We start from the raw sequence: 20,840 nt of genomic DNA on the forward strand, positions 1-20,840 counted from the left end.
AGGGGGGCTGAAAGGGCCCGCTAAAATGTGCTGCATCATTGCTGTCCATCTGAAAAATGATCCGTGGCTGATCAATTTTCATAGTGTGTTTGATAGTCAGTGAGGAGGTAATATGCCACTTCTTCGTTGCCTGTTTTAACCCACTGCCTTGCAGCCATGTGCATTGTATGTAGTTGCAGAGTGGTCCCATTCCATTCAGTTTTTGCCTTGAAGCAAAGCATCAGGCCATGGCATCTGTACAGCCCTGAGCAGCTGCATTGCCCAGGCTTGTAAAGCGTCACCTATGGATCATAAAATGTATTGTAGTCTATCGCCATTTCACAGGCATTGTAGTTCTAAAGTATGACATATCTATCTATTATGTATATCTATATGTATAGATGAGTATATCTATTTACTCGGCATAAAATCTTTTTTTATATATATTTTAACAAAAATTTGCTTATTATATTGTGTGAGTGTGTTAGCACTAAAATTCAACAAAGTGTATTTTTCCTGAAAATTTGTGTTTGATATACTGCTGCGCAAATATTGTATGGCATAAAAAATAATTACAACTACCATTTTATTCTTATGGGCCTTTGCTTTCCGAAAATATATAATATTTGGGGGTTCTAAGTAATTTTCTAGTAAACAAATGATGATTATACATGCATTTGAGAAATATTAGAATTGACTGGGTTTTGAAGTGGTTAATCTTTCTACTCTGATGGTCAGTGATATTGCTGTTTAAAATGTCCCTTGCAGTTGATGGGCAATGGCAGTTTTAATTACCTCCTTTTTGCTGCATTAGTGGCCAGTGGCAGTGTTTATTAACCCCTTCATGCTGCAGCATAAAAGGGTTAATTTACACTGACACTGGTACCAATACAGCACAAAGGAGGTAACTAACTGCCACTGGTCACTGATGCATCAGTGGCCAGTGGCAGTACACTAACCCCTTCCTGCTGCACATTACTGACTAATGTTATAAAATAATTAATCCCTAACCCCCCCAATCACAAAACCCCACACTCCCCAAGGAGTTCACCAGTCCTGTTCTCAGGAAAAGGTTTATTACTGATTCACTATACTGTCAATCTGTGAAGTAAAGTGTCAAGTAATGTTTAGGAGGACTGCCTGCTGCTTTTGTTGTTATTACTCACATAAGATCCGACCAACGTGGATTCTCCTTTGAACCATCGACACCACACTCTCTTCCTGTTCCAGCCTCCGAGTGAGTCAGTATGAGGAGGAATCTGTTGAACAGAGATACAGTCAGGTCCATAAATATTGGGACATTGACACAATTCTAATCTTTTAGGCTCTATACACCACCACAATGGGTTTGAAATAAAAAACAAACAAACTGTGCTTTAACTGCAGACTTTCAGCTTTAATTTGAGGGTATTTACATCCAAATCAGGTGAAAGGTGTAGGAATTATAACAGTTTGTATATGTGCCTCCCACTTTTTAAGGGACCAAAAGTAATGGGACAATTGGCTGCTCAGCTGTTCCATGGCCATGTGTGTGTTATCCCCTCATTATCCCGTTTACAAGGAGCAGATAAAAGGTCCAGAGTTAATTTCAAGTGTGCTATTTGCATTTGGAATATGTTGCTGTCAACTCTCAATATGAGATCCAAAGAGCTGTCACTATCAGTGAAGCAAGCCATCATTAGGCTGAAAAAACAAAACAAACCCATCAGAGAGATAGCAAAAACATTAGGTATGGCCAAATCAACTGTTTGGAACATCCTTAAAAAGAAAGAACGCACCGGTAAGCTCAGCAACACCAAAAGACCACGGAAAACAACTGTGGTGGATGACCGAAGAATTCTTTACCTGATGAAGAAAACACCATTCACAACAGTTGGCTAAATCAAGAACACTCTCCAGGAGGTAGGTGTATGTGTGTCAAAGTCAACAATCAACAGAAGACTTCACCAGAGTGAATACAGAGGGTTCACCACAAGATGTAAACCATTAGTTAACCCTTAAAAACAGGAAGGCCAGATTAGAGTTTGCCAAACATCTAAAAAAGCCTTCACAGTTCTGGAACAACATCCTATGGACAGATGAGACCAAGATCAACTTGTACCAGAGTGATGGGAAGAGAAGAGTATGAAGAAGGAAAGGAACTGCTCATGATCCAAAGCATACTACCTCATCAGTGAAGCATGGTGGTGGTAGTGTCATGGCGTGGGCATGTATGGCTGCCAATGGAACTGGGTTCTCTTGTATTTATTGATGTTGTGACTGCTGACAAAAGCAGCAGGATGAATTCTGAAGTGTTTCGGGAAATATTATCTGCTCATATTCAGCCAAATGCTTCAGAACTCATAGGATGGCGCTTCACAGTGCAGATGGACAATGACCCGAACCATACTGTGAAAGCAACCAAAGAGTTTTTTAATGGAAAGATGTGGAATGTTATGCAATGGCCAAGTCAATCACCTGACCTGAATCCGATTGAGCATGCATTTCACTTGCCGAAGACAAAACTGAAGGGAAAATGCTCCAAGAACAAGCAGGAACTGAAGACAGTTGCAGTAGAGGCCTTGCAGAGCATCACCAGGGATGAAACCCAGCATCTGGTGATGTCTATATGTGCCAGACTTCAGGCTGTAATTGACTGTAAAGGATTTGCAACCAAGTATTAAAAAGTGAAAGTTTGATTTATGATTGTTAATCTGTCCCATTAGTTTTGGTCCCTTAAAAAGTGGGAGGCACATATACAAACTGTTGTAATTCCTACACCGTTCACCTCATTTGGATGTAAATACCCTCACATAAAGCTGAAAGTCTGCAGTTAAAGCACATCTTGTTTGTTTCATTTCAAATCCATTGTGGTGGTGTATAGAGCCAAAAAGATTAGAATTGTGTCGATGTCCCAAATGGACCTGACTGTAATTCCGCCTGACAGTGAATTCTTACATGGGTCTTTCTAGACTAGTGCCAGCCAGGTGCAGAAGACGGCTCCAGTACTGTGCACCTGTTGCAGCTCTACAAGAGCACTATGTGTGCTGTACATGTTCTTTTATGGATAGCAAGGGTAATCTGCACACTGCTGTGCATCTTCAGCGACAGCTACCGTCAGGCTGAATTTAGCCAGACCTGCACTATGTCATCTCGCTGCACTCCACCTGTGCTGTGCCCCCCAGTGAATTTTTGCGCCCAGGGTTTCCGTCCTTCCGCCCCCCCCCCCCCCCCTTTGTCTGGCCTGTTCCCAAGATCATAAGTACATGCTGCAAATCACACTGTAAATACCCTTTTCTCTTCCATTCATCGACGGACACAGCGCTTCATAAATCATGAATTTTGGGTTATAATGCCTCCTCCAGGAGTAGGACTAGGCAGAACAAAAAACACCTGGCTAAGCCCATGGGCCGTCCTCAGCTTGGTATATAACCCCCTCTCTGCTCTAGGTAATCAGTTTTAATCTGTCTAGTCAGGATCTATGGCCCTATCAATTTTTTTCTCCTTCCTTACATCTTTTTTGTTTTTTCTTTCGGGAGATCTGCAATCAACTCTCGGGCTGGGCAACGGGCTGGATAATCTAGATCCAGTGGTCCCCCCAGCCCAGCCAGTGAGCACATGCAGACTGCAGCTACGTGCTAGGTCAACCGCGACATAGCCTCCCAGACAGAGGCTGGCCTGCAAGTTAAACGTTTCGCAGGGTCGCATGCGACCCGGCTTGGGTCTGAGTTGCAGCAGTCCCTTGGTCGACAGCTCCCCTGATTCAGTGGCAAGAATTTTGTCTGGAGCATTACTTGCACCTTGGAAGAGTAAGTACAGTCCCCCCTCTCTACTTTTGGTGTTTTTTTTTGGGGGTGGACAGGGGTAACCTCCAGGGATGATCGGATCTGCCTGCAGTTTCCCTCCTCCCTGAGCTGAGCTTCCCCCACTCCCTTTCCACCCTGTCTGGACTTGGAGCCTGGTGGGGGTCCCAGGGCAGAGGATGCAGTGGAGACCCCTGGGGTCTCCCCTGCTATCCCTACTCTGTAAGGGTCCTGGGATAGTGGGTCCTGCCCTGGTAGTCTGGAGGGGTCCCAGTGTAAGAGACCCCTAGGTGCATGCCCCACTTTTTGCAGTGTGGGTATAGTGCAAGGGGGTCCCAGTGCAGAGACCGATGCAGAGTGCGCAACTGAGTCTCCCCTTAAGGTGTGTACTACCTTCTGGAGGGGGTACCCTTGCAGAGGGTGCAGCGTTGCAGAGTGTACAGGGAAGATCCTGGCAGCAGGCTGTAGCTGATGGCGGCCATTTTCACTTAGTCTGCCTGGTCCCCAGTTGGTGGCCATGTTTGAGTAGACTGATGATGTCACAGGGCCATTTTCCATTAGTCTGGCTGGTCTTGAGTTTGCGTCCATGTTTGTGTAGCCCGATGTCACGTAGGCCATTTTCCCTTAGTCTGGCTGGTCTCCAGCTGGCGGCCATGTTTGTGTAGCCCGATGATGTCACTGGGGCCATTTTCCCTTAGTCCAGGAGATGCTAGAAAGGACCAAAGCCTCGTGGGGATGCCGAAGCTCCTCCTCTTCCGCCTCAGTTTTCTTCTCCTGTGTCCGGGACATATGAATAGGGATGGGATCCATGGTGATGCTGGATCCAAATTCTCGGCGCTCCTCTCATCCGTAGGGTGAGTCCTTGGGGGTCCCTGTTATCTCTCTCTCTGCTGATTGGGGGGATACTTTAGTGGTGCCAAAAGATCATTTTTGTACAGCAAGGTCTTCCTTTTCTTATGGAGCCTCAGGGTCACATTTCCCTCACTGACCCTCTCATGGAGATGGCAGGTCTCTTGGAACCTCAGCTTCCCATGGTTGCATTGACGGTCGTCCTGCACTCCTTAGTGTCCCAGGTGGATGCAGCGTGTGGGCAACAGCCCAGGAGGAAGCATCCCTCGCCTTTCCCTGCTCAGTCTCTCATCTGATTAGGAGCCTGATGCCGCCGTGGACACATATCACAACCCCAGATCCATCCGATAGTGAGGATGATTCCTACATGGTCGCAGCAACGAACTAAAAAGCGCTGGTAGACGCACTTATCACTGCAGTGCGTGAGACTTTAAAAATAGAGGATGCTGCTGATGTAGGTACGGACGTGGCTGTGTCGTTTGGTAGACATAAGTCACGTCGCGCTCCAAAGTTGTTTCCTTATGTGCCTTATTTTGACAGTTCTTCCTGTAAGTAATGGGAGTAACCAAAATTACCATTTGTGGTCCCCAAACGTTTTGCTGTACGTTACCCTTTGCAGGAATCTCTTTTAAAAAAGTGGACTAGTCCACCAGTGGTGGACCCTCCTTTTTCCAGTTTAAACAAAGCTACCATGATCCCAGTAGAGGAATCCCCGTCCTTTAAGGACCCGACTGACAGGAAAGCGGAAGCTGTGGCAGGCAGCATGTTTACTATGGCTAGTTCGACATTGCGGCCAGTCTTTGCCTCAACCCTGGTGTCCCAGACCCTAACTGAATGGGCCAAGCTTTTGCACCAGGGCCTGGGGGGTGAACAGCTCCCCACTACTTATGTTGAATTAGCAGACCAGTTGATCCATGGGCTGCAGTTTATTTGTGATGCAGCTTTGGATACAGCTCCTGTGCTATCCAACCTTTCTGTTTCAGCGGTGGTGATTAGGTGCATGCTGTGGCTTAAGAATTGGTCCACAGACCAAGCCTCTAAGAAAGCTCTCATTGATCTGCCCTTTCAAGGCAATCACCTGTTTGGGGCTACCCTCGATGACATCATTAAGGGTATCAGGGTGGGGGGGAAGAGTACCTTCCTGCCATAATCTAGGAAAGGGAAGGGGTCTTGTCGCAGATGGGGGCCCTCCTTCTCAGCACATAGAAAATTATTTTGTGCTTCTGGGATGGAGAATAAGGAAAATAGATCTTTCAAATCTTCCCTGGGAAGTTCCAAGCATCCTTGGTCGGGTAAGCCTAGAGCTAGCTTCTCTAGACCCGCAGACAAGACGCCTTCAGCATGAAGGTCTGCCCTCACCCATTATTGGGGTGGGGGAACATCTTTTCTGGTTTCCGATTATGTGGACCTCCTTCATGAGCATCAAGGGGATCCACAAAATGATTCTTTTGGGGGTACCCAGAAGGGGGGATAAAGCTTGTACTTTTCAGGTTTTTTAGGTCCCGAGTCTTCTTGTGTGGATTTAATTCCTGCAAAGGTTCAGGTGATGTCCAAACTACTTAAGTCCCCCTATCCCTGTCCAGGGAATTGATTTACCTAGGTCTGATTCTAATTATGACCAGGTTGGTCCTTACTCTAGACAAACTTCGGGAACCACAGGTCGTGATTCACTGGCTACCTACTATGGTAAAGTCTTCTTCCAGCAAGATATACCATCGTACGTGGAAAGCGTACTTTTCTTGAGTCAATTAGCCCTTATCCTCGATCCTTTTCTGTGGCTCGGATCTTAACCTTTCTTCAACAGGGCGTTGATCAGAAGTTGGCCTTGAGTACCATCAAAGGCCAGGTGTCTGCCCTGGCAATCCTCTTTCAGCGACCGCTAGCCACACACTCTTTAGCTCGTACCTTCACTCAGAGGGTTTGACATGTGGCTCCACCTGTACAGTCTCTTTTGCCGCCATGGGATTTAAGTTTAGTACTTTCGGTTCCCAGAAACCCCCATTTGAGAATATTCTGGAGATTCCCTTGCCTACGTTATCCCAGAAGGTGATATTCTTGGTGGCTATTACCTCGGCCTGCAGGGTATTGGAATTGGCCGCATTATCCTGTTGCAGTCCCTATTTAGTGGTCCATAGGGTTAAAGTGGTTCTTTGTCCCTGTCCATCATTCCTGCCCAAAGTTGTCTTTGACATCCATTTGAATGAGGACATTGTGTTGCCTTCCTTGTGTCCCAAGCCGACTCATCCCAAGGAATTTGCTTTGCGTACCTTGGATGTAGTTTGTGCGATTCCGGTGTACCTGGTAGCTACTGAGTCATTTTGGAGGTCGGACTCGCTTTTTGTGTTTATGGATGGATCAAGAAAAGGGCTGGCCACTTCTCCAGCTACTTTCTTCAGATGGATCAGACAGACTGTGACTCAGGCCTATTCCATTAAAGGTCAGGTTCCATATTCCCTGTTATGGCACATTCTACTTGGGTGCTGAATGATTCTTTGGCCTTCCATCATCAGGCATTAATATCGCAAGTTTGGAAGGCGGCGACTTGGTCTTCGGTGCATACTTCACAAAATTCTATAAGGTAGATACTTTGGCATCTGCGGATGCTTCTTTTGGCCGCAAAGTTTGCAGGCTGCTGTTTAAAAGAGGCTGTTCCCTCTTGAGGGGTGTTTTACCTAAAAGTAATGTTAACTATATTATAACATGTTAACAGAAATGGCTTCCATATTTTTGTACTTCAGTGTTGTTAGGTGTTTCTGTAGTGTTTTCTGCCTGTACATTTGACCCACTCCAGCCCTTGGCACAGTGGAACTGCTCCTCTGGAACCTTATCAGTGGTCAGAAAAATGTTTCTTTTGCTATAATGTATGTTGTTTTTTTCTTAATATTCAGTACTCCATACACTCCTCTGGAGAAGAAGGCAATGGAAAACACAGATGATGAGACACTCACCGAAGAATGGACTCTAGATCAACCAGTATCTCACACTCGCACAACAGCAATTGTAGAAGTCAAGGGTACAGTGGATATTGTTCTTAGCCCGTTAGTTGCAGAGGCATTGGACAGGTACAACTATAGTTCTATTAGTTTTATCAAATGGAAAATGTTATGCAAATTATATTTCTACATAAAAAAAAAAAAGCGCATATTATATAAAAGCTGTTCCATTTTGTAGATCTTTTGCTTTAAAATGTAGATGCTTACTGAAAAAATCCTTCCATACATTAGTTTTGCAATAATTTCTTTAAATTGTGAATTATGTATCCTAGTTACTACATTTTTTTTCTCGTTGGTGTCGCACATTTGCTGTTTTGTATGTTTAAATCCAAAATTGCAAACACCTAATGTATATGGAAAACTTTATAAAGAGGAATTTCTAAAGATCCATTAAATGCTTCCTTAAGCCTGTTGCCCTAAATAGCAGTTAGAGCAAAACTATTTTCACTCACACCTATGACAAATAGATGGTTATATTTTCTTAGAAAGATAATTATTTTAAAGAATGCATCCAAATACAGTATAAAACTAACGCATTATTAGTATCTATTGTAAACACATGTTATGTTGGACTTAATGCATGCCTAACACTTAAAAATTACACACAATAGTAATTAAGTAACCTAGAAGCTTGCAAACCCACTGAAGACATAGAACAATTGTATTGCTGCTAATACGTTTTTAAAGGTAAAACAGTATTTTATAAATATACAAAGTAAACAAAAAAAAAACAACTGCGCTAAAGGGCTTAGTACAGATATAAACGTAAGACAGCAGCACTCACTATTGTTCAAACACTAACAATGCAAAACATATAAACCAAATAAATGTTTGTGCTATCTCTTTAAACTCTTTAAAAGAAATTTAAAAAACACACCTACAGTGTCATAAAAAAAAAAACACACACACACACAGTGCTTTAAATAAGTGACATAAAGTCCATAAGTGTTGACACACCATGCTTAAGGCTCGGTTTCCGCTACCGCGACTACGAAGTCATGCTACTTCTAGCGCGACTTCGTAGCTAAAGTTGTTTGCTGCTTTCAGTGAGACTTGTCCCTCATTATAGAGGGAAGTCGCACTGAAGCCGGCTCAAAAGTAGTGCACAAACTACTTTTGAAGTCGCCGCAACTCAAGTCGCGGCAGTCGAAACGGGCCGAATTGAAATCAATGGCTTTTGACTTGCTGTGCGACTTGACATGTGTCAAGTCGCACAGCAAGTCGCACTAGTGGAAACCGAGCCTAAAGACTTGTGTTTAGCGAATAATCCTCCAAGTGCTCCTCCACCATCACATCAAACTGCTTACCAGGACTAATGGAACCCACAGATCAGGAGGTCTTACAGTCCTTCAATATGTGATCCAGAGAGCAACCAGGAACCAAACGCTCTAATCACAAACAGCAGCTCTGTAGTTAACTCAGCCATGTTGCAAGAAAAAACACAAAAGAGGGCTCCATACTGTGCAGTACTTAGGTTGAAGCATTTATTTTAAAAAAGGATCGGTACTCACAAATTTTTAGTGTACAGCAAAATGTACAAACTGAGCCTTAAAAAAAGCTGAATGCCCCTGGATGACGTCTTTTTGAAACAAAACGTACGCGGAGTGACAAGCATAACGTAGTGATGACATCATCACACACCCTGTGACAGGTGGAGTGTTTTCATGCAATGCTCATTTGTACATCTTGCCCAGTTAAAATAGTTTACATTTAAAAAGTCAGATTCCTGCATATGCCAGATGATTGTGTTTTTCTTCAGGGCTCATTCAAATATATGCAATTAAACTGAAATTTTAAATTGTGTTAGTTTGCATTTGTGCAATACTTGATGTACCTTTTTGGACGCATCAATACATATTATTTAGATCATTAATGTCAATAGCAGTTTATAAAGATGCAGGATTGTTAATATTGCATGTAAAAATACATGAACACTTGCACAGAAAAGTGTGAATTGTCAGCCACAGTGTAATAACTATCAGTTCTACAGACAGAAATTATAAGCAGATAAGCAACATTTTAAAAAAAACTGATTTAACAACAGTTTAAAATGTATACGCTTAGAAAAATAACTATAATGAAACTGACCTAAATACATTGTTTCCTTAATTGATTGTATTATAGAGAGTGTCACAGGAGGGATGGGAACACCTAAAACCCCAAAGGAGAGCTGTTTCAGGGAGATATCAATACTGAATGGCAAAAAGTGAGGAAAAAACAATTGGTGACTCAGTCCATCAGACTCCATCTATAACTGAAAAATTTGAGTGGATTGACCATTTGGCTTTAGAGCCTGAAAGTTAAAATACAAAACACAAAATTCACACAAGTGCATACAGATTTAAAGTTCTGAAATTATTTCTAATCTGTATTTCAAAACAATGAAAAAGAAACAAAATTTCGGTCATATTTTACAGTATAAAAATAAGGTTTTATATATACAAAAACCCTTAGACATCAAGATGCAATACTTCTGCAATTAAGATAGTGGCAGCTATTACAATATTAGTGTCTTTGTGTGTTTGCGTTCTTGTACCACAAGGGCAGGTAATACATTTTTTGTTTTTTTTTATAATCCGACATTCTTTCCCCTCTTTATCTGTCAGGTACATAGAAGCCATGGTTCATTTCACCAGTACAAGACATCCAGCTGCAATTGTTGATGATCTGCACACAAAGGTGCTAAAAGAAGCCGTTCAGAACAGCAAAACTACGTTCTCGGAAAATGTACGCAATTTTTTTTTCCTCGCGTCACTGTAATAACATTTTTTATATTTTATTTTCAGAATATGTATGCTATATAGGCTAAATGTTGAACTGAGTGTGGTGTACAAGACCTTAGTGGGAACACAAGAAGAAAGGAAAGACAATATATAATTCCTAGTAAACGTCTGGGCATTATATTGGTGTAATCATGAAGAATGGAACTATAATCTTTACATTAGGGCTGTGTATAATTTATGTGCTTGTACTGGAAAATATATTGGTGCTCTCATAAAACCTGTTACTGTGAAAGCAATATATTGTCTTCTATTTAGGAGCTCCAGGGTACTATTTACTGAATCATGCTATGCAGTGGTACTTTTAATGGTCTTGATCGATTTATGGAAGTAACCATCTGTATTACTGTTTTTTTCCAGCTCTCTTCAAAGCAAGATAATAAATTGGCCAAGCCCGAGACTCAGGTTAAAGGGAGCACAAATCAAACACAAACTAAATCTGTGCTAACCCAGGATAATGTGAAAATCAAGGGACTGCAAGCCAATGTTTCCATTCCCAAGGTGATGATTTGCTTCAGAACTCTTACAAATGTAGCCAAATATTTTTAATGTGCAGCATTACCCAATAATGATATTTCTTTATCGTACATCACGGGAAACAGAGCAGCCATAATAATTACTATCTGGGTTATACACCACCTATAGGTGAATGGACACTGACAACCAAAAAGACAGGAAGGCCCCCTCTATATAACCCCTCCCATACAGGAAGTACCTCAATTTTTTCGCCAGTGTCTTAAAGGTGATGGTCATGGTTGGAGAAGCTCTCCATATGCTACAATCCCGGGTAAGATCTCTGGATCCAAGGGGATTGGCAATCAGATCCATTCGAAAGTGGAAGACTAAAAGGATGGTACCTGAGCCTCGGTAAAGGGAACGAGGTATTGCCTGTAATGTGACTCTCTTGAGCGCTGGACCCTGGGATCCGGAACCTTGGTAAGATTAACTCCAAAGGCGTGGCAGCAGGGTGCCCTGCAGGTCCAAAGGAGTGGCCCCAAAAATTAGGGGGACCTGGTCCTTAAAGGTCGACAAGTGACAGAACCGGCCGTAATGGGTGACGTTTGGATTCTAGCTATAGACAGAAACTTGCGGTGGGAATGGTAAGTTCACTTTAAAGCGGAGTTCCGGGCAGAGAAACGTTTTTTTCCTGAACATACCCCCGGGACAGTCAGGGCTAGCACATTCCACAATGGCTAGCCTCTGATCTCTCCCGGTTCGCACTTACCTTTTAGAAGAAATACTTACTTAGAAATTTTCTTCCACAGCGTTTCCATCTCGGTTGTGGGCAGCTGAAGCCGGCGCGGTCCTCTTCTCTGTCTTCTTCCGCGTCTTTGTGTCCCAGAATGCACTGCACCGGCCCCTCTCGTCACTTCCTGTGCGGCGCCACATTCCTAAACAGCTTCTGGGCATGCCCAGAAGCTGTTTAGCAGGGGAATGCGGCGTCGCCCGGAAATGACGAGCGGGGCCGATGCGGCGCATTGATTCCTGGGAGCTATGACGTTTAGCTCCCAGGAATCATCGCGAGGCAGGAAGTGACGGGGTGAGCCTCGGCGCTGGAGGAGGAAGCTGTCATAGGTGAGTATTTACGATCTTCAATAAAAAGGTGAGTAAACAAAAAAAAAAAAAAAATAACTATCCAATTCCTTTTCAGGTGCGGCAAACCTAGCGGAGGGGCACAAAAAAAATATATATTTTTTGTGCCCGGAACTCCGCTTTAAGTATGATGCACTGTTACCTTCTAATTTAACAGATACTGGGTGCCATGTTTTATGTCTCCACAAGAGGCAGTATGTGTATTCAGCTGTGGCCTGTGTACCTTGGATGCCCTTTTCTGCTCTCAATCCCCCTGATGCTTGGGGGGCGGTGGGACTTTGTACATCCCGCCCGCGCATCCGCTTACCCTCTGTGGCTCAGGTTCAGGGAGCACCTTTGGTGGCCATCCCTGTGGTGGGAGATCGCACGCAAGTACAGCCTATATACATGCACGAGCATGCATGTGGAGGCGAGAGGGGGCGTGTCCATGATGTGTTGGCATGCATGTGGCATAGAGACCTGCATGTAGCATGCTGCACATGCGCAGTAAGGGGCGAAGACAGCGCGGCATTTGAGGAGCGTTCCCAATGGTGTGAGCTTCTGTCAGAAGCTGGATGGGACACAGAGCGGAGCTGCAGCTGGGTCCGTGAGTCACTGTGGGTGGATGTTTACAGGCACTGACAGGTTCTGTTACTTTGGGATAACTGTGCTGTGTGTGATAAGCTGTTACAGCTTTGCACAAGCTTTGAGTACACTAAAGAGTACTTCAAGTTTTCTTGTCTGTAGCAATGTCCTTCTGAAAAAGGAACTGGGGGGTGGGCACAGTGGGAAGGGGCACAAGTGTGCCACTGTCAGGATTGGAAGATCCTAGCCATAGTAGCCACACCTAGTGCTTCTGTCTCAGCCTACGACACTAAGGACAATTTGGCATCAGCTTTAGCTGGCCTTGTGGGAAAAATTTCTGGCATAATTGCTTCAGTGTCCAAAGGAGGGAGGAAACGTGATAGATCCCCCTCACCTGAGCCCCCTCCCCCCCCCCCCCCCTGTTTTAGTTCAGGATTGGGCAGAGGATTTGGAAGAGGTAGCTGTAAATGGCTTAGAAAAAGACCACGCAGAGGATTCCACTTCTGGGGAGTCAGGGTCTGAGGAGCCACTCTCAGCCGATCAATCACAGAGATTGTTAATTCAGTCTCTCACTGAAATGGTACGGTCTGGATTTAAGTTACCTCCCTTAGAGATTTCTGAAGTCTCTTTTTCCTCATTAGGCTCGTTACGCCCTCCTCAAAATTCTCAGGCTTTTACCTTACATCCGCTTTTAAAGCAGATAGTATATGCTGATTGGGATCATCCAGATAGGATTTTTATTCCTCCCAAAAGGTTTTCTTTGTTGTATTCTATGGAGGAAAAATTCACAAGAAAATGGAGTATGCCTACAGTGGATTCTGCTATTTCTTCGGTAAACAGAAATTTAACTTGTCCTGTAGATAATTCTCAAGTGTTTAAAGATCCAGCTGATAAGAAATTGGAATCTTTACTAAAATTTTCCTTTGCTATTGCAGGGTCTGCAATACAACCGGCAGTGGCGGCTATATTAGTTTGTCAATCTTTGAAAGACCGTATTAAATGGGTGTCCAGGAGTGTTCATTCTCAGGGAGAGTCTACTAAGATTTAGCATATTTTCCTTGGGCTTTGTGTTTTGCAGTAGATGCTTTTAGGGACTCCATACGGCACATATGTGCAGAATCCTGTGGCCAAACAGTTGGTCTGCGGAATTACCATGTAAAAAATTGCTAGCTGGCTTTCCCTTTCATGGGAAACGCCTATTTGGTGACGATCTGGACAAATATATCCAAAAGATTTTTTTTTTTTGGGGGGAGAGTGCGCTTCTACCAGTTACGAGGAGAAGTAAACGTCCTTCTTTTAAGGTGTCTAAAATTCAGGTTCACAGTACTTCTAATCCCAGGCAGTTTCGACGGCCTCAGCCATCTGGATCTAGAGCCAAGCCTTTAGGTCAATGGCAGAAGAAACCCTGGGCCCAGAGGCCTACCAAGCCTAGCTCTAAATCTACCTTGTGAACGAATGCACCTACTCAGTCAGGTGGGGGGAAGGCTGCTTCAGTTCTTGTAGGCCTGGGTGGAAATCATTCAGGACAACTGGGTTATTTCCACAGTCTGGCAGGGGTACAAACTAGAATTCCGGGTTTTACCTCATCCTCGGTTTGTAAGGTCAAACATACCTGCAGATCCTCTAAAAAAAGAGGATCCTTCTTTCTGACTTTGGATCATCTGAAGTCTCAAGCAGTGATACAGAAGTTCCAAACGACGAGAAATTCAGGGGCTTTTACTCACACCTTTTCGTAGTCCCCAAGCCAAATGGAGATGTGAGACCTTTTCTGGATCTTAAAGCTCTGAACTAATTCTTAAACATTCCCACATTCCGAATGGAGTGAGTTCGCTCAGTCATGGCCTCTCTGCAAGGAGGAGAATTCTAACATCCATAGACATCAAGGATGCATACCTTCACGTGCCAATTTCTCTGGCCCATCAAAGGTTTTAGCGCTTTGCGGTGGGTGGGAGACAGTAATTTTCAGTTTGTGGCCTTGCCCTTCATGCTAGCCACGTCTCCGCAAGTGTTCACAAAAACCCTAGCTCCAGTATTGGCTATTCTAAGGTCTTAAGGGATAGCAGTGGTAGGGTACCTGGATGATCTAATACTTATAGACTGGTCGGCTTCTACTCTAAGCCAGAATGTGTTACAGGCAGTTCAGTTTTTAAAACGTCTGGGTTGGTTTCTGAATTTGGCAAAGTCAGCGTTGCAGCTGGTTCAGAGTATAGAGCAGGGGTGTCAAACTCTTTTTCTCTTACGTCCTCCGACAGTCGCCGCCCTCTTCATATTCGTCACAATGGGGTATTAGACTTTGCTCCGAAGGAGTAGCTAGGCAACAGAATATGTCAATATAAAAGTTTTAACACATCCCACCCCCAGGGGGTGGTCCCCTCAGTCAATACCCTCCCACTTCCTGTATCCATACTCCAGTTTCAATGTCTAGCTTGTCAGGAGTAGCTGGATGTCTCTATGCTGGGGCATTTGTCTCAGCCTTTTCTCTATTCTTTTTTTGATTTTGTTTGAGTTTTTTCTCTCTGTTTGCTTAGCTGTTCATTTTGTCAGCGTTAGTTAGTTCTTCTGATGAAGAGGATTCGTGCGGGCTGGGACTCGGGCTGATCCCCCTGGTCGCAGGTTGTGGGTCAGTGGTTTTCCCGGCCTGCCATCGAGCGTTCAGCCAGGTATCGCTCCTGGCGCAGTGAACGACCCATCCCTGTTCGGTGCAGGGATGCTTGGTGAGGTGGCTACCTCACTGGACGCTGTGTGGTTTCTTAACCCCGGTTTCGTGCGTCCTGGATGCGACTCTCCCTGCCTCATGTGCTGCGGTTTGTTCGCCTGTGCGGGTCCCCCGCGTCATTAGAAGGTAAGTGTACTTATGTGGGGACCTGTCTGTCGGGGGGGGTGTCAGTCTGGGACTGTGTAACCTGCCTCTATTCACACTATTTGGCTCCCTGTCATTCTGCCTGCACGCTGTGGGCTGCAGGAGGGGGGGCTGTGTGGCACTGTGTGTCTGCCTGTTACTGTGTGAAGCGCTGTGTGCTGTGGGGCATGCCTTTGGTCATGTTGGGGGCACTGTACAGCGGTCGCTGCGGCGACCTGCCATGTTGATTTTTACATGGGTGATGTGCTACATCGCAGAGCGGGGGAGCGGCGTTTTCGGCGCCAAGCGCCGCCATTTTGCCTGCATCGCCCCGGCCGCATGTTTTCAATGCGGGCGGCCATTTTCTTGTAGCCTCTCATAGGCTTTACAAGAGCGCCCTGATTGCATCACTTCCTCTTTCCTGATGTGCACCGATCGCAGCAGCAGCTACTACAGGGGTCCCCTCAGGTTTTTTAACTTTTCTATCTGCCTGTATCCATTGCCTGTTTTCTGTGCTCTCCCTGTGGGGGTCTCATTAGGCTTGTGTGTGTGGCGGTGGGCTGCGCTCGCCGCGCTTGTTAAGGGGGCAGTTAACCCTTTCTTGTCAGCATAAGTTTTGTGGGGCAATGGATTCTCAGGAGGGCAAATTTCCTGCCACATTGGTGGGTAGCCAGGGGACTGCTGTTTCTCCCCCAGGGGGGGATTTGGCTGTGATTGTGGCTAATCTTGCTGCCCAGGTGCAAATGTTGGTGGCTGCTCAATCCACAAAAAGGTCCAGAGTTTCAATTTCCTCTGGTTCAGAGGGTGATGGTGCGGGGGCTGATATGGCCGGGGTCTCCTTGTCGGGGTCCCGTTCCTCCCTGGATCTTGTGGGGTCCGAGGTGGAGGCTGAGGTTGAAGGGGTGGATAGTTCTCCCCCTGGCTCGTCTGAAGAGCTTGCACTCATGGATGACTTGGTTGCTTCCATCAAACAAACGCTGCGCTTGCAAGATGAACCGTGTCCGCCTGCTGCTTTGGCAGCTTATGGGACAAAGAGAAGGCGCAAAACATCGCAGGTTTTTCCCTGCACTGATGATTTTCAGAGCGCCGTTAAGGAACAATGGCGTAATATTCGCAAACCTTTTGCGGTACCCAGTAGTTTTAAACTGCGTTATCCCTTCACGCCCGCTACTGACGAGCGTTGGTGTGTACCACCTCCTGTGGATCACGCGATCGCGGTTCTGTATAAGTCCACTGCAATTCCTGCTGAGGATACCCCGGTATTCCGGGATGCTACAGACAAGAGGCTGGAGTCTCTTGCCCGTCATACCTATTCTATTATGGGTTCTATGCTAAAAGCTCTGTTTGCTTCCCTTATGGCGGCCCAGGCGGTCGCGAGTTGGACGCAGGTGCTTAGACGCGTTTTGGTGGCTGACTCAGCCCCGCAGGCGACATTGGACATGGTGGATCAAATCCATCAGGGTGTCATGTATTTGTGCGATGCGGACTTGGATATGGTCCCGTTGGCCGCACGTGTACACGGTGTGGCGGTGTTGTCTCGCCGTTTTGGTTTGGTTGAAGTGTTGGTCGGTGGACCAATCTTCTCGCAAGACTTTAGCCAATCTCCCTTATGACGGTTCTCGTCTGTTTGGCGAATCCTTGGATACTCTGATTAAGGGGATCACTGGGGGTAAGAGCACGCTCTTACCCCAATCCCAGAAGGCTAAGTCGGCTCCTGGTAAGAAGCATGCTTCCTTTCGACCCTCTCAGGGGTCCTTTCGTGCCTTTCGGCCGCACTTTAAGGGCAAACCGTTCAAAGGTCAGGGCTCTCAAAAGAAGCCGTGGACAGGTAAGCAGAAGTCCGGCCAATCCGGATCCGCTGCCCACAACAGTGCGGCCTAAAGGGGCGCCCTCACCCAGTTCTGGGGTGGGGGGACGCTTGCTCGGTTTTCTACAACCTTGGCTGGCCCGTGTTCGGGACAGGTGGGTTCAGGAAATCGTTCGATCTGGTTACAAGATCGAGTTTCTCTCTCGGCCGGAGAGCAGATTTTTTCCCTCAAATCTTCAACTGTCTCCGGAGCGTTTGCGGGATCTGCACCTGGCGGTGCGGGACCTGAGAGCTCAGGGAGTGGTGGTCCCGGTGCCTCATCGGGACAGATTTCGGGGGTTCTATTCAAATCTGTTCACTGTACCCAGGAAGGAGGGCAAGGTTCGTCCAATGCTGGACTTGAAGGCTCTAAACCGCTTTGTGCGGGTTCGCAAGTTCCGCATGGAATCTCTGCGGTCAGTGGTGGCTGCCCTGGTTCCGGGGGAATTCATGGCCTCCATCGATCTGAAGGATGCGTACCTACACATCCCCATTTTCGAGGGTCACCAGAGGTACCTTCGATTCGCCATTGCGGAGGATCACTACCAATTCGTGGCGTTGCCTTTTGGCCTCGCTTCGGCTCCGCGGGTTTTCACCAAGGTGCTTGCACCACTGCTGGCCTTGTTAAGGGCCCAGGGCATCTCTGTCCTGGGGTATCTGGACGACATTCTGGTTCGATCTGCGACCAGCCAGGGTCTGGAGAAGGATCTGTCCGTCACGGTGCAGACTCTGCAGGAGTTTGGTTGGACGATAAATTATCCAAAATCGACACTGTGCCCGGCGGTTCGTCTTCCCTATTTGGAAATGATCCTGGACTCGGTCCAAGCGAAGGTCTTCCTACCGGACGACAAAATCAAGGTTCTTCAGGGAGAAGTCCAGTCCCTCAGGGACGTTCCGTGCTCATCCCTGCGGAAGTGCATGCGGTGTCTGGGTCTGATGTTCTCGGCTTTCGAGGCGATTCCCTTTGCCCAGTTTCACACGAGGGGTCTCCAAGCGGAGATTCTGTCCAAGTGGGACGGGCGTCCGCAGTCTCTGGATGTCCAGATTTCGTTGAGCCTTCGCACCAGAAGAGATCTTCTGTGGTGGCTCCAGTCCCCGGCGGTGTCGGGGGGAAAGTCTTTTCGTCCTCTTTCATGGACGGTGATCACCACGGATGCCAGCCTGCCGGGCTGGGGTGGTGTTCTGGGCGTTCTGTCCGCCCAGGGGACTTGATCGGAGGAGGAATCCTCCCTTCCGATCAACATTCTGGAGTTGCGTGCGATAACTCTCTGCCTTCACCGTTGGACGGACAGGCTGCGCGGCTGTCCGGTTCGGGTGCAGACGGACAATGCCACGGCGGTGGCTTACGTCAATCACCAAGGGGGCACCAGGAGTGCCCGAGCGGCTCGGGAAGTGGCCGACATTCTTTCTTGGGCCGAGACTCATGTCCTGGCGATATCGGCGGTACACATTCCGGGGGTGGAGAACTGGCAGGCGGATTATCTGAGTCGCCAGACCCTGGATCAGGGGGAATGGTCTCTCCACCCGGCTGTCTTCCAGATGTTGTGCGCGAAGTGGGGTCTTCCGGAAGTGGACCTGTTCGCGTCTCGTCTGAACAACAAGGTAAAAAGGTGCGTGGCAAGGACGCGCGATCCTCGGGCAGACGCGTCCGACGCGTTGGTGGCCCCGTGGCACCAGTATCGGCTGCTGTATGCGTTCCCGCCGATTCAATTGCTGCCCAGGTTCCTTCGCAGGTTGAACTCGGAACCACACGCGGTGATTCTTGTGGCACCGGACTGGCCTCGCCGGTCCTGGTACGCGGATCTCGTGAACCTGGCGGTCGACGCTCCTTGGCGTCTGCCTCTTCGAGAAGATCTCTTGTCTCAAGGGCCGATATTCCATCCTGCTTTACAGTCGCTGGCTTTGACGGCCTGGCTGTTGAAACCGGGTCCTGAAGGATAGGGGTCTCTCTCCGGAGGTCATTCACACTTTGATTAACGCGAGGAAGTCTTCCTCGGGGAAGGTCTATCACCGTACTTGGAAGGCCTATGTTGCCTGGTGTGAGTCCAGGGGGTTTTCACCTCGCACATACTCTGTGTCTAGGGTGTTGTCCTTCCTTCAGACGGGTGTCGACCAGCGTATGCGTTGGCTACGGTCAAGGGTCAGGTGTCTGCGCTGGCCGTTCTCTTTCAACGTCCTATAGCGTCTAACTCTTTGGTTAGTACCTTTGTTCAAGGGGTGCGACATCTGGTCCCTCCTAGGAGGGCACCCTTGCCTCCTTGGGACTTGAACCTTGTGCTGTCCGTGTTACAACACGCTCCTTTTGAACAGATCAGGAAGATCTCGTTGTCCATGTTGTCCAAAAAAGTCGCTTTTTTGGTGGCGATAACTTCGGCTCGTAGGGTTTCGGAGCTGGCGGCTTTGTCCTGCAAGTCTCCGTACTTGGTCCTTCATCTGGATAAGGTGGTCTTGCGACCCAACCCTTCTTTTCTTCCGAAGAGAGTTTCGGATTTTCACATCAATGAGGACATTGTCCTGCCTTCGCTCTGCGCGAAGCCCAAACATCCGAAGGAGGTGGAGCTGCATTCCTTGGATGTTGTTCGGGCGATTAGGGTTTACCTGAAATCGACTGAATCTTTCCGCAAGTCGGATTCCTTGTTTGTCCTTCCTGAGGGACCTCGGAAGGGCTTGGCTGCGTCGGCCTCTACCATTGCCAAATGGATCAGACAGACTGTGGAACAGGCCTATACTGTGAAGGGGAAAGTTCCCCCTGTGCCTGTGAAGGCGCACTCTACAAGATCTCTGAGTACATCTTGGGCCTGTCGTCATGGGGCTTCTGTGGCCCAGGTGTGTAAGGCGGCGACTTGGTCGTCCGTTCACACCTTCACGAAATTCTACAGAGTGGATGTTCAGGCATCGGCAGATGCTTCCTTTGGCCGCAAGGTTCTTAGTGCGGCAGTTCCTTAGAGCCTCTTGTATGGGCTTCTTGGCTGTTTGGGATACATGTTGTTATCCCTAGGTTATTTGTTTTCCTGGGATTTTTTGCTTCTGTTGAGCAAGTTTTTTCTTCTGTTGCCCAGATGGTTTCCTTCCTTTGGTAAGGTTCCTTTCTCTGCTGTGGAGACGGTGTTGCCTTGGGCGCGGCTGCGTTTCCCACCCCTCATGTTTGCACTGCTTTGGGACGTCCCCATTGTGACAAATATGAAGAGGGCGGCGACTGTCGGAGGACGTAAGAGAAAACGGAATTTTTGTAGAATCTTACCTGTAAAATTCCTTTCTCTGAGTCCTCCGACAGTCGCCGCCCCCGCCCCTCTTTTGGGGTTGTTTGTACTCTCTACTGCTATTCCACTGAAACTGGAGTATGGATACAGGAAGTGGGAGGGTATTGACTGAGGGGACCACCCCCTGGGGGTGGGATGTGTTAAAACTTTTATATTGACATATTCTGTTGCCTAGCTACTCCTTCGGAGCAAAGTCTAATACCCCATTGTGACGAATATGAAGAGGGCGGCGACTGTCGGAGGACTCAGAGAAAGGAATTTTACAGGTAAGATTTTACAAAAATTCAGTTTTTTTTTTTGTTTATTTTATTGCAGGCTGCATTAGCACTAAGGTTGCCCTCAAAGAGCCAATTGT

General features: G+C 46.9%; 1 protein-coding gene across 11 annotated transcripts in view; it reads left to right on the forward strand.

The window, feature by feature from the left end:
- BLTP1 (bridge-like lipid transfer protein family member 1) overlaps window positions 1-20,840 on the forward strand; it is a 754,177-nt gene that overhangs the window by 371,801 nt on the left and 361,536 nt on the right. For all 11 annotated transcript variants that reach the window (XM_082243836.1, XM_082243839.1, XM_082243842.1 and 8 more), the window contains exons 30-32: window positions 7,499-7,672; window positions 10,210-10,330; window positions 10,744-10,884. In XM_082243836.1, coding sequence (XP_082099962.1) covers window positions 7,499-7,672; window positions 10,210-10,330; window positions 10,744-10,884 — 436 coding nt within the window. The remainder of the gene's footprint in view (window positions 1-7,498; window positions 7,673-10,209; window positions 10,331-10,743; window positions 10,885-20,840) is intronic.

This window comes from Pelophylax lessonae (genome assembly GCF_965119305.1).
Source record: "Pelophylax lessonae genome assembly, chromosome: 1".
Taxonomy (NCBI): Eukaryota; Metazoa; Chordata; class Amphibia; order Anura; family Ranidae; genus Pelophylax; species Pelophylax lessonae.